The 12,287-nt window shown below is 38.2% G+C and overlaps 3 protein-coding genes across 3 annotated transcripts; 1 reads left to right on the forward strand and 2 right to left on the reverse strand.

Annotated features, from left to right (window-relative positions):
• Positions 1-908: 908 nt before the first annotated feature.
• GCK72_011309 (uncharacterized protein) lies at positions 909-2,579 on the reverse strand (the record flags this gene model as incomplete). Its single annotated transcript, XM_053728362.1, has 2 exons — positions 909-1,824; positions 2,497-2,579. The coding sequence occupies 2 exons, from the start codon at positions 2,577-2,579 to the stop codon at positions 909-911; spliced, it is 999 nt and encodes a 332-aa protein (XP_053587939.1).
• Positions 2,580-4,658: 2,079 nt separating this feature from the next.
• On the forward strand, positions 4,659-6,627 carry GCK72_011310 (uncharacterized protein; the record flags this gene model as incomplete). Its single annotated transcript, XM_003094174.2, has 2 exons — positions 4,659-5,000; positions 6,244-6,627. 2 exons carry the CDS (start codon positions 4,659-4,661, stop codon positions 6,625-6,627), a joined length of 726 nt encoding a protein of 241 aa, XP_003094222.2.
• Positions 6,628-7,384: 757 nt separating this feature from the next.
• On the reverse strand, positions 7,385-9,026 carry GCK72_011311 (uncharacterized protein; the record flags this gene model as incomplete). The annotated part of the gene is made up of 4 exons (XM_053728363.1): positions 7,385-7,668; positions 8,306-8,576; positions 8,625-8,896; positions 8,942-9,026. 4 exons carry the CDS (start codon positions 9,024-9,026, stop codon positions 7,385-7,387), a joined length of 912 nt encoding a protein of 303 aa, XP_053587940.1.
• Positions 9,027-12,287: the final 3,261 nt, after the last annotated feature.

Consider the following 12,287-nt stretch of genomic DNA (forward strand, 5'->3'; position numbering starts at 1 on the left):
TAGCTAGAAAAAAGTTGTCAACTAAAAAAATGTGTAAAAAGTCAAGGGCTACATTTCATTAATTGATAATTTTTTGATAGCTTGATACCCCAGAGAGTTATAGCGCTTAGAAGCTAATGGAGAGTGCGCAGACAACGAGAGCGTCTAACTGTCTGCGACTCTCTTGAAACCCACAGACATCCTGAATTTTGGATTTGATAATATTTATAAAATAAAAAGAGAAAAAATCACATAGGATTGAAAAAAAGGCAGTGAAATGAGTACTTTGAAGTTTTGATTGAAATTTTTTTTTTGAAAGCATGACCAGCAGGCAAAACTTGCGATAAAAAAGGTAATTTTTATATACAAATATTTTTCGCAGCGCTGTATCTCATGAAGGGGCGGGGCTAGAGGAAACTTGTTAACTACAAAAATGTGTAGAATTTCAAGGGCTACATTTTTGTAGTTGAAAACTTTTTGATAGCTACTAAACTTTGTGAAATATTACGCTTCAAAGGAGGAGAGAGTGCAGACAGTTAGACACTCTCGCTGTCTGCGCTCTCTCTCCCCAGTTTGAAGTTTTGTAACTTGCTATTCTAACCGCAACAATGTTGAAAGTTTCGAGAGCTATCATTTTTTAACTGACGAATTTTTGATAGGTAGACAACTCAAGGAGTTATAACGCAGACAGCTAGTCACTCTCGTTGTCTCCGTTCTCTTCTTCCCAGCTATACTTCAAATTGCTATTTCTCAAAAACGTGAACAGTTATCAAAAAGTTGTCAACTACAAAAATGTAGCCCTTGGAGTTCTACACATTTTCATAGTTAACTTTTTGTTTTAGCTCCGACCACTTTTAAGATAAAACGTGTAGAAGTTGCATGAGGAGACGCAGAAAGGAGTGACGATAGCAAGAAAGGAATTTTAAGGGTTACAACATTTTTACAGAAAATGTAAGCACAAAACGTAACGGTAAGGATTCTACATAAATTGATCCAACAGCATGATCTCTTCTTCTAATCTCATATCGGACTCCTGCTGGTCCAGTACCTGGAACCTCCGAATAAGTGAGTCCTCTCAAAAGTTCCCGTGAATTCACAGGTCCAGAAAAACTCTGAATCGCCATCCAAATCATTCTTGGGTTGGAGCCTAGGATCCAATGTTTGAAGAAGCGATTCATGTCTTTCGCACAAAAATTGGTTCGCTGTATAGCAAAATTCTTCGAATTGATCATCAACAAATCATCCAAACTTAATGAACCTAACATTATCACCAAATATTGAAAGTTGCTCATGAAAAGCTTCTGCCGTGACATAACATCCTCCGTTGTGTATGGAATATGGAATAGATCAAGTCGATTCGTATTTTTGAATTTCTCAATCACACGAGTAGCCAACAACGACGAAGCATCAGTTAAAATTCGAATCGATATTGAATGCTTGAACATGTTATAGACCGATTGCATGTCAAATCTCTCCGCTCCAAACGAAATACACAGAAATCGAGGTTTAGATTTCCAAAAAATCGTCAGAAAATGAGTCATCCAGTCGTTCAGCGTCATTTCTCTTCCCGTTGCAACTTTGACGTATCCACAGTGAACTATCGGTCGACCTAATTGATACTCCTGGATCTGAGGGGGTTTTGGAAGCGTCACATCCACATTCAACGCATCCTCCGATTCATTTTCATCGTAGAACACGAATTGCAAACATGTGTGTCTTTGTCGTTTGGTCGGAATTCGAATAATGAGATTTCTTCCAATTTCCACATTGATTTCAGATCGTGGTAAACTCTTTAAACCGACGACAAGTCGTTTGGTACGGTTGGTGAGAAGGGAGAATGTAAATCTGGAAAGAAAATAATGCAATTCTTGGGTCTCAATTTTCGTAGTTTTTGTAATTTTTCCGAAAAAGTTGTCAACTGCAAAATTGTAGCCCTTGAAATTCTACACTTTTTTGTAGTTGACAACTTTTTTGTAGCTCTTCAAACTACAGATTACATCGCTTTGAAGTCACCGACGAGCAGAAGAGGGTGAGAGAGTGCGCTCAGAGAAAGAGAGTGTCTAGCTGTCTGCGCCTCTCCCTCTCTCAAAGCGCTCAAATTCAAAGCGCTATATCTCAAAAGTGGACGGAGCCAGAAAAAAGTGGTCAATTGCAAAAATGTAGCGAATTTTCAGGGCTACATTTTGTAATTAACAACTTTTTTGTAGCTCTTCACCCTGCCGAGTTACACCTTCTTGAAGTTTTGGCGCCGCCGCCACCGGGGAGAGAGCACGCGCAGAGAAGGCAGACACTCTCGCTGTCTGCGCTCTCTCTCTCTTTTTGCGCTTTTCCCTCTTTTATGTCGCTACAGCTGCTAGCTATCAAAAAACTTCCAACTGATAAAATGTAGAGAATTTCAAGGGCTACATTTTCATAATAATCAAAATTCGATGAGAAAGTGATATGACACCATAAAAACTAGTTTGAATATTCAAAATCAAAAAAGTTCTTTATATCCAAATACAGTAGAAAACTCACAATTCACTATACTCGAAACATCTCAACAAGTGGAGCTGCACATTTTTAGGAAGACGAAATAGAAGAAACGCTGAGTTTTTCATGGTCTAGAATCAATAAATGAACGGGAGAGAAGAATGCCGAGGAAACACAGAAACACAGTAGGGGGGGGGGGGGGGGGTTCTGGCAGGAATCCAAAAAAGAGAAGGTCGTGCACACAGAGGGTAAATAGTGGTGGTAGAGATAGAAGGAGAAATTAGGTTATTGAGATAGCTGTCTAATTTTTGTCTATTTTTGCTTCATGGAGCATTCTACTTATAACGATGGCTCCAAACTTATCGCATTTTACTTTTCACATATAATTAAAAATTTGACAGTGATTTTAAGCTTAAAACTAATAAAATCCGTCAAAAGCTGGCAAAGTTACAGATTTTCAAAACATTTCGAAATTTCTGGAAAACTTCGAATCGCTATAACTCTGTCAGATTTCAAACAATCTTACTTAATTTATTAATTTTAGAATCAGTGTGTTCAGACGCTTTAAATGAGCAAAATCATGCCCTATCTAGGGTCCCACCACGAAACTATTATACTACTGTATGCTCCTTTAAATTAGGAAGGGTTACTGTAGGACCCTACTAGGGCATGATTATACTCATTCGAAGCGAATTGATGTGAGGAATCTGATTGTATAAATTTCGCTTTGTTTTACTAGAAAAATACGCTGATTTTAGTGAAATTCAGAATTTCGAATGTTTTCGAAAATCTGTAACTTTGCGAATTTCAGTCGTGAAACAACAATTCATAACTCAAAATGAAGCCAATGGCCGGGACAGTATGTGAAAAACTTTAGGAAAATTGGTATATCCTAGGTTACTGTAGTTTTCGTGGTGAGACCCTAGTAGGGCATGATTATACTCGTTTGAAAGGGGCTCACGACCGGAAAATTGCTTTATTATAATGTAAGTATCAAATAGAATAATTAAACATAGTAATTTTGGGTGTCACTATCTGAGGGACCGTCTCCGATTTGTGTACAACCACCTTTTCCTCATCCAATCGAAGTCGGAACGCACCGCGCAAAATCATCCCAATCTCTACAGTACTCACTGCACACATTGCTGAAAACGAAACGTGGCACAGGGCGATTACTGTAGATGTTTTCCAGTCGGGTGACACGTGGATGCCAAAGTATACTGTAGCGGCGAGGATTACGGTATGGATGATGATAATGGTCCATGAGGTTTTGTCACGGAGAGAGTACATGAATTGGCACTCGGAATCCGTGTTGCAGAGGAATGTGATGCCGAAGAGGATGGCTGAGGTGGTGAAGACAATTAGGGAGTAGTAGATTGTCTGAAAATTGAAATTTCCGTCTGTGTGTCCGTGTGTCCGGATGTCCAGCAGAGCTTTACGAAATACCTGCGCAGATGTTTATTCATTTTTTGACGTCCGGACAGATAGACACAAAATCGATTTTTAATTGAAAAAATCGACTTTTTGAATGAAAAAACAAGTTATTAAGTCAAAATTCAGTTCTTGAGCAAAAAATCTGGTTTTTCAGTAAAAAATCGAAATTTTGAGTAAAAATTTGACTTATTGAATGGAAAATCGTCTTTTTGAAAAATGCGATTTTTTATTTAAAAATCGGGTTTTTGAGTGAAAAATCAGTTTTCGAGCGGAAAATTTGGTTTTTGAATCGAAAATCATTGGGTTTCTAACTAAAAAATCGACTTTTTGAATGAAAAATTGAGTTTTTAAGTCAAAAATCAGAATTTGAGCAAAAAATCGAGTGTCCGTCGATGCCAAGGTATACTGTAGCGGCGAGGATTACGGTATGCGTGTATTCCATGTTTGAATGTAAATGTAAACTTCAGTTTTGACAAATATCGGTTCTAACATCAAACTTAGATGAAACAACCTAGCTGCCTAACTCAGGCATTGGCAGCTCGCGGAGTAGATAAGATCTCCGTCCGTAGTGTGGTCCGTCCTTATGATCTACACCCTTATCTACCTGACCATCAGCAATGATCATTGGATTTCGCGGACCCCTCATTATCTCGATCTCTCGGTCTCGGACACCCATACTCCCTTAGTTTTTGTACATGTCCGTTTTTTGCTCATTTTTACGCCGATTTTGCTTATTTTCATGCCGATTTTTAACCATTTTCTTCCTTTCCAGAATGCCTCAAATCGACGCCATCAAATTCTCAAACTACACGGCTCTCTATCTCTTCATCTACTCTCTATTCCTAGCCACATATCTCGTCAGCAACCTCCTCTCCATCCTATTCTTCCAATACACCCTAGAAGACTACAAACTACTCGGAGAGACCGTTCTCACTGAATTATTGATTTTCGGGGCGATTAGTCTGCTGAGAGTCGGCGTCCGATGGATTCATAGAATTCTGAAAGTTGATCAGTTGGAGAGATGGCGAAACGAGATATTGATTGGGCTGGTGGGCGTGGCCACGTGTGGAATTGTGCCGAGAGTTGCCGTGCATTTTGTGGAGATTCGGGCGTGGGTGAGTTGGCTGAAAATTACCAAAAATACGCAAAAAATTGCGAAAAATCGCCTAAAACCAGTCAAAAATTGAATCTGACGGCGTCCGGAAACACAGATCGACGCAATTTGGTCTGTCCAGATATCTGTGTGCCCGGATGTCCATAGTGTCCGGACAGATCAAATTATGTCGATCTGTGTGCCCGGATGTCCATAGTGTCCGGACAGATCAAATTATGTCGATCTGTGTGTCCGGATGTCCTCAGATTCAATTTTTGATTGCAATTTCATGATTTTGTAGCATATTTTGCGGTTTTTCACACATTTTTGATCATTCGCAGCCCTTTGAAGTTATAATTTAAATTAAAAAGGCTGAAAATGATCAGAAAATTGCGAAAAATCGCTTCAAATTAGTCAAAAACGAGTCAAAATTTGAATCTGACGATATCCGGATACGCTGACAAACATTCGGGCATCCAAAACTTCAAAAATGTATGTTTGTGTGTCTGTCCAAGTGTCCGGATGTCCCATTTTTCCGGTTTTTGGTGCAAAAATCCGTCCAGATGTCCAGAAATCATTATTTGAAATTTTTGAAAAAATCTGTGAAAAATTGAATAAAATCGGGAAAATATCAAGTTAAAATGTCGTCTGTCCGGATGTCTGTGTGTCCGGATGTCCGCAAGCTCATTTTCGACCATTTCAACCAAAAAATTCTAATTTCGGTGGGTCTGTGTATTCAGATGTCCGCTACCGATGTCAATCTGTAGATCTGGAAGTCCAGATGTGTCTGTCTGTGTCTCCATGTGTCCGAATGTCCAAAATTGAAAACTGACTAAAATGGACATCCGGACACACAGACAAGCGGACAGAATTGAGATTCTGGACATCTGGACATTTGTGTGTCTGTGTGTCTGTGTGTCCAGATGCCCAACAATGAATGGAACTCAATTTTTCACTCAAAAAGTCGATTTTTTAATTCAAAAAGTTGATTTTTCAGTCAGAATCCCAATTGTTGACTTAAAAACATGATTTGTTTGCTCAAAAACCCGATTTTCCAGTCAAAAACCCGATTTTTCGTTCGAAAACCCTGTTTTTCAGTCAAAAACCCTATTTTTCAGTCAAACAGTTAATTTTTCACTTAAAAATAAATTTTGTGCCTGTGTGTCCGGTTGTCCAAAAACGAATGAACATCTGGACTAGTGTTTTGGGAAACTCTGCTGGACATCCGGACACACGGACACACAGACGGAAATTTCAATTTTCAGACAATCTACTACTCCCTAATTGTCTTCACCACCTCAGCCATCCTCTTCGGCATCACATTCCTCTGCAACACGGATTCCGAGTGCCAATTCATGTACTCTCTCCGTGACAAAACCTCATGGACCATTATCATCATCCATACCGTAATCCTCGCCGCTACAGTATACTTTGGCATCCACGTGTCACCCGACTGGAAAACATCTACAGTAATCGCCCTGTGCCACGTTTCGTTTTCAGCAATGTGTGCAGTGAGTACTGTAGAGATTGGGATGATTTTGCGCGGTGCGTTTCGACTTCGATTGGATGAAAAGGTGGTTGTACACAAATCGGAGACGGTACCTCAGATGGTGGCACCCAAAATTACTATGTTTAATTATTCTATTTGATAAATGCATATTTCTGTTAATAAATCATATTTTTTCGTGAAAATTGATAATGAAAACCTTTGAAATGAGTATAATCTGCCCTGGTAGGGTCCCACCACGGAAACTACAGTAACCCAAATTAAAAAGTGCATACAGTAGTCAACATTATATTGTACACCTAGCCGCGTCTGCAAGCATCAATTTGCATAAAAAATCAAGGCGCCCTCTACAAAAATGAAAAAGTTACAGATTTTCGAAACTTTTCGAAAAAATTCTCATTTTTAAAATATCCGTATCTGAATTTTGAGTCAATTTTTCTGAAACTAAAATTGCTTTATTCAGCGCGCCAAGACCATTGGAATGTGTATAATCATGTCCTAGCAGGGTCCCACCACGGAAACTACAGTAATCCAGATTTAAAGGAGCATACCGTAGTAATTCTAATATTTTTCAAAGATAGCTCTGATTATTTTCTTTATTTTGAGCTATAAATCATTGTTTAAAAATTCAAAATTTGGGTTTCTAGGCCACCAGATAGAAATCTAGTCCGCGTGTTGCTTTTGAGGTTATTGGACATTTGTAAGAAATGCTACTAATTCAAAAAAAGTGCGTGGACTAAGTTTCTTAAAATTTGGGTTTCTAGGCCGCGAGGTGAAAAACTAGTCCCCGGCTTGTTTGCGAGGTTTTTGGACATTTTGAATCGGGAACCTCGTTTAATTAATTGTTTTAGTTAATTGTTTAATTAATAATCTCCATTTATTTTTAAATAAATAGGAAATCACGAAATTGAGCAACACGGATTCTTCTTTTTCTTCCCCTCTTTCTTCTGGCGCGCCTCCGTCGCTTTCTCCGCTGGTGTCAAATTCGTCTTCTTTCTTGGCTCGTCGGCATAAAGCAAATCAAATTCGAATTTCCTATTTTCCGTGACAAATTTCGATTCAATATCTTTGGACGACGTCTCCGGAATGAAAGTAACTGATCGACCTTCAAGTCCACGTTGGAAATTCCATTTGCTTTGGCGCATTGTGAAGATATGATAAATTTGACTGCAGAACTCTCCTTCTGGAAAAGATATGAACATATTTGGTGAATAAAAAAACAAACCCCTAAAAAAAATCACTAGAACTACCGTAGCTCGGCCATTTTTACTCCACGTTTCAAATTTTCGAAATTCTTGAGTTGTATAAACATGCCTAGCTTGGAATTTTACCACAAAAACTACGGTACGTGTCTTCTAATTTGGAGAGGTACTGTAATTTTCGTGGTGGGACCCTAGTTATAGAGTGATTTTCCCAACAAAAAAAATCTAAATTTAACACAAATTTCACTACTTCGTTTCTAGGCCGCAGATTTGGGCGTTCCTAGGCCATTCGTGTTTCTAGGCGGTTTTGAGCAATTTTGCAAAGATTTTCGACTCTGAAAACGTGAAAAATTGCTCAAAAATGAAAATTTAGGTTTCTAGGCCACCAGTTTGGTATTCTAGGCCACAGGTGTCATTTCTGAGAGTGTCGACATGTTTTGAGCGATTTTTTGATGAAAAACAACTGAAATCGGAAATTCGGGTTTCTAGGCCACCAATTTGAGAATCGACATCATTTTTAATGTTAGTGTACAAATGACATTTTATTCCGCCGTCCGTAATTTCAAAAACGGCATTCCGCTCAATTCTATTTTGGAATATACCGGTTTCAGAACGTACGGTCTGCTGTCTCCATCTCATATCGATATTGCAGCATAGCCTGATGGCCCATCTTGAAATACTCAAACTTCTCCGTCTTGTCATTCTCAAATTCGAAATCCTGTTCACAAACCGCCCATACTTTGCCTTTCTCCTCCAAAAAGTCATCGACATTAATCATATTCTGAATCTTCCCGAGTTTTGCCTCCTCTCCCTTATCATATTTTCGGTGATGCACATTAAAGTAACCCGCAGGTTTTGAGTACCTGTATTGGGGATTGTCCCTGGGATTCTGGAAACAAGGGCATATCGAAAAATGCTGAATTCTGAATGCATGTACCTTCGGATCGTGATTTCTAGTCTTCAATTGAAAAGTCACCGTCTCACCTGGCGCCAACACATTAATTCCTCGTTTAATGGAATCGAAATGCCAGTCCTGGTAACCTTTGAATAGTTTGAAGTCCTCTGAGAAGAGCGTGAAAAAATATGAATCAAATTCGAAAATTGTGATTTGTTCCTCTTTAGAGGGGTTTGTCACGGTTATCTTCATTTCTCCATTGGAAGGGACCGTCAGTTTGTTGATTTGGAGGAGGAATGGGATCGGGGAGACTTCTGGAGGGACTAGTTTTGGGAAATTCGGGTTTTTAGGCCGCTCACTTTTTTCTTTCTCCTCTTGATCCCAGAATTTGTCTCTCATTCTTTCTTCGTCCATATTCGCCCCGATTTTCATAGCTGTGATCATTTTCGATAGATGACGAGTTCAAGAAAAAAAAATTAATTGGAAATGAATCAATGATGTTGAATAGAATAGCGAAAACCAATTTAACCTATTGACCCCGCCCTTAAAGGGGGATGGAACTATTTCCAAAATGTTTGATTTTTTTATATGGTTCGACGCAGCATGGATGGGCCAATCGAAAATCCTCTTGGAGGTAGGTCTGAAAATCGTTCTAAAAGAAGTTATTCGCAAAAAAAGGGCCAAAAGGGAGGGTTTCGTGGTGCTCTTTTCTACCTAGTTCAAGGGGGAAAATTCTCATGGTGCGCGTGAAAAAATATAAAAGTAGAATAAAAACGTCAATCTTTTTCTCAAATGAGAATAATTGAGAATCGAGAAGGAGAAAAATTTATGGAACGTTGCTTCTATGACATAGATAAGTCGGTACTTGCTGTATGAATATTTTTCATTCATTATCCTCTTTTTATCTTAGTTTTTACTTGTTTCCATAAATTTTTCTCCTTCTCGATTCTCAATTATTCTCATTTGAGAAAAAGATTGACGTTTTTATTCGACTTTTATATTTTTTCACGCGCACCATGAGAATTTTCCCCCTTGAACTAGGTAGAAAAGAGCACCACGAAACCCTCCCTTTTGGCCCTTTTTTTGCGAATAACTTCTTTTAGAACGATTTTCAGACCTACCTCCAAGAGGATTTTCGATTGGCCCATCCATGCTGCGTCGAACCATATAAAAAAATCAAACATTTTGGAAATAGTTCCATCCCCCTTTAAATTGGTAAAGTTACAGATTTTTGAAAATTTTCGAAATTCTGATAGTGAGTTCCACAAAAATCAGCGTATTTTTTCTAGAAAAATGCCACGAAATTTATATATTTTAATTCAGCTCATCAAGACGCTTCAAATGAGTATAATCATGCCCAAGTAGGGTCCCACTACGAAAACGACAGTAACCCTTCCTTATTTAAAGGCGCATACAGTAGGAATTTTGTGGTGAGACCCTAGATAAGACATGATTATACTCATTCGAAGCGTCTGATCATGGAGATTCTAGGATTAAATAATTTAGAATGATAGTGGAAAATCCGACAGAGTTAAAGCAGTTTGAAATTTTCTAAAAATTTCGAAATGTTTCGAAAATCTGTAACTTTGTGAGTTTTTGACGGATTTCGTTGGTTTTAAGCTTAAAATGACCGTCAAATCTTTAATTATAAGGGAAAAATAAGAATCGGAGCCATCGTAAAAAAGTAGAATACTCCGAGACGCAAAAAAGACAAACTTTCAAAGTGAATAGAAATGTGTCATGTTTATACTCAAATTATAGCTCTCGGTAAGCAAAATATTAAAATTAATGATGCATTGTTTTATAACTAAATTGAAAGAAGTTACAGACTTTCGAAACGTTTCGAAATTTCAAGTTTTATCAAAACGTGGCAGATTTTCTTCTGTGACCTTACCATGACAACATACTGACCCTCTGCCCCATTTGCCACTGTTCTCCCATTCATTTTCTATTGAATTCAGTTATTTTTAATATTCTTCCTGTCACCGACTACCTTCTTAGTATGGATGAGCCTGTCAAAAGACAAAAAAGTAAGTTTTATCACAAAAAAATAACGGAAAACTATTTTAAGATCATTTTCAGATCTCTGATTTCCTTGACTCCTGTCTATGTTTAAGTCTGTAGAATTCAAAACACAAAGCAGTATGGATAAGAGAAGAATCTACAATAATGAAGAATAAAGCCTAAGAAAAGTGCATAATGAATTTACTTAAATTATAATAAATGTCTATGTTCTAACTTGTTCGGTTTCCTAGGCCATCAGGTGAAAAACTACTCCCCGGGGGATCTTCAAAGATAGACTAGTTTTCTCGAAAATTGGTTTTCTAGGCCATCAGATTGAGATCTAGTTCAGGAGAATTTGGTACCAGTTCGGCGGCCAGTTTTCCATTCCATCTGGCGGACTAGAAAACCAAAATCTCAAAATATTTGGTTTTCTAGGGCACTAATTTTCTCGAAATCTGGGATTCTTTGTTTCTCTTTGGAGCATACCGGGCCGAAACGGGCCGATACGGGCCGGCTCGTAACTAGCGTCAAAATGAATATTATGAGCTGAAAAATATAAAAAAATGTAGATCTCGACGAGTTCTATGTCCGTGACATACTACGGGCCGGATAGCTATTCGTTAATGTGCCGTGGGCCGGGCTAGAATGGCTTTTTTTTGGCCATTTTCGCGTTTTTTTGGCACTTTTTCCCGGCCCGCGGCACATTAACGAATAGCCATCCGGCCCGTAGTAGGTTACGGTCATAGAAATCGTCGAGATCTACATTTTGGTATATTTTTCAGCTCATAATATTCATTTTGACGCGAGTTATGCGCCGGCCCGTGTCGGCCCGTTTCGGCCCGGTTGACAAGTATGCTTTGGAGGGGTTTGTCACTTTTATCTCCATTTCTCCATTGGAAAAGACCACCAATTTGTTGATTTGGAGGAGAAATGGGATCCCAATTTGTAGAACTTGACGCTGGAATTAATTTAAGAGAAATTTTTAAAAAGTGATTGCGTCGTGTCGAATAACAACTGAAAATGATCAAAAGTGAGCCTCTGTGTTCGTTACTGTTCCCTTATGGTAATTTTTGCGGGAGTTGTAGAAAACTAGAGCTTCATTTTTGTACACGTTGACACATTTTTTTTTGTAAGAGACGTCTAAAAGTTTATCTTTGCTTCAAAAACCCCTCAGATGCAATTCTTTTATCACAATTAGAAAGCGTAAATCTTAATCCCCTTCTTCAAGAAAAAATTTGAAAAGAAAAATAAGCAAGTCCCCCTCTTTCTTAACAACCAAATGTCATGTTTTTGAATAGAAAATTCGAAAATTCCTCTCGGAAATTTGTGAAATTACACGTTCTAAATGCAAAGACTCAAAAATTCGAATTGAAAAAAAAAAGTCATTCAGAGAAATAAGCTTTCAGATAAATAAGATGTGACCATGTGAATCTTAATAACAAAAAAATGTATTATTACGAAAAGTGTCGAAAATAGTGTGAAATTTGAAAAAAAATCAGATTTCCAGATTCAGCAGTTCAAGCGCTATCGAATGAGTATAATCATCCCTAGGTTTGGAGCAACTGAGGTCTTACCACGAAAACTACAGTACCCGGGTTACTGTAGTTTTCGTGTCGAGACCCAACTAGCTCCAATTCTAATCATGATTATACTCATTTGAAAGGTCTTGACATGCTGAATTTGAAAATCTGGTTAACATTT

The sequence above is a fragment of the Caenorhabditis remanei genome, chromosome III (genome assembly GCF_010183535.1).
Source record: "Caenorhabditis remanei strain PX506 chromosome III, whole genome shotgun sequence".
Taxonomy (NCBI): domain Eukaryota; kingdom Metazoa; phylum Nematoda; class Chromadorea; order Rhabditida; family Rhabditidae; genus Caenorhabditis; species Caenorhabditis remanei.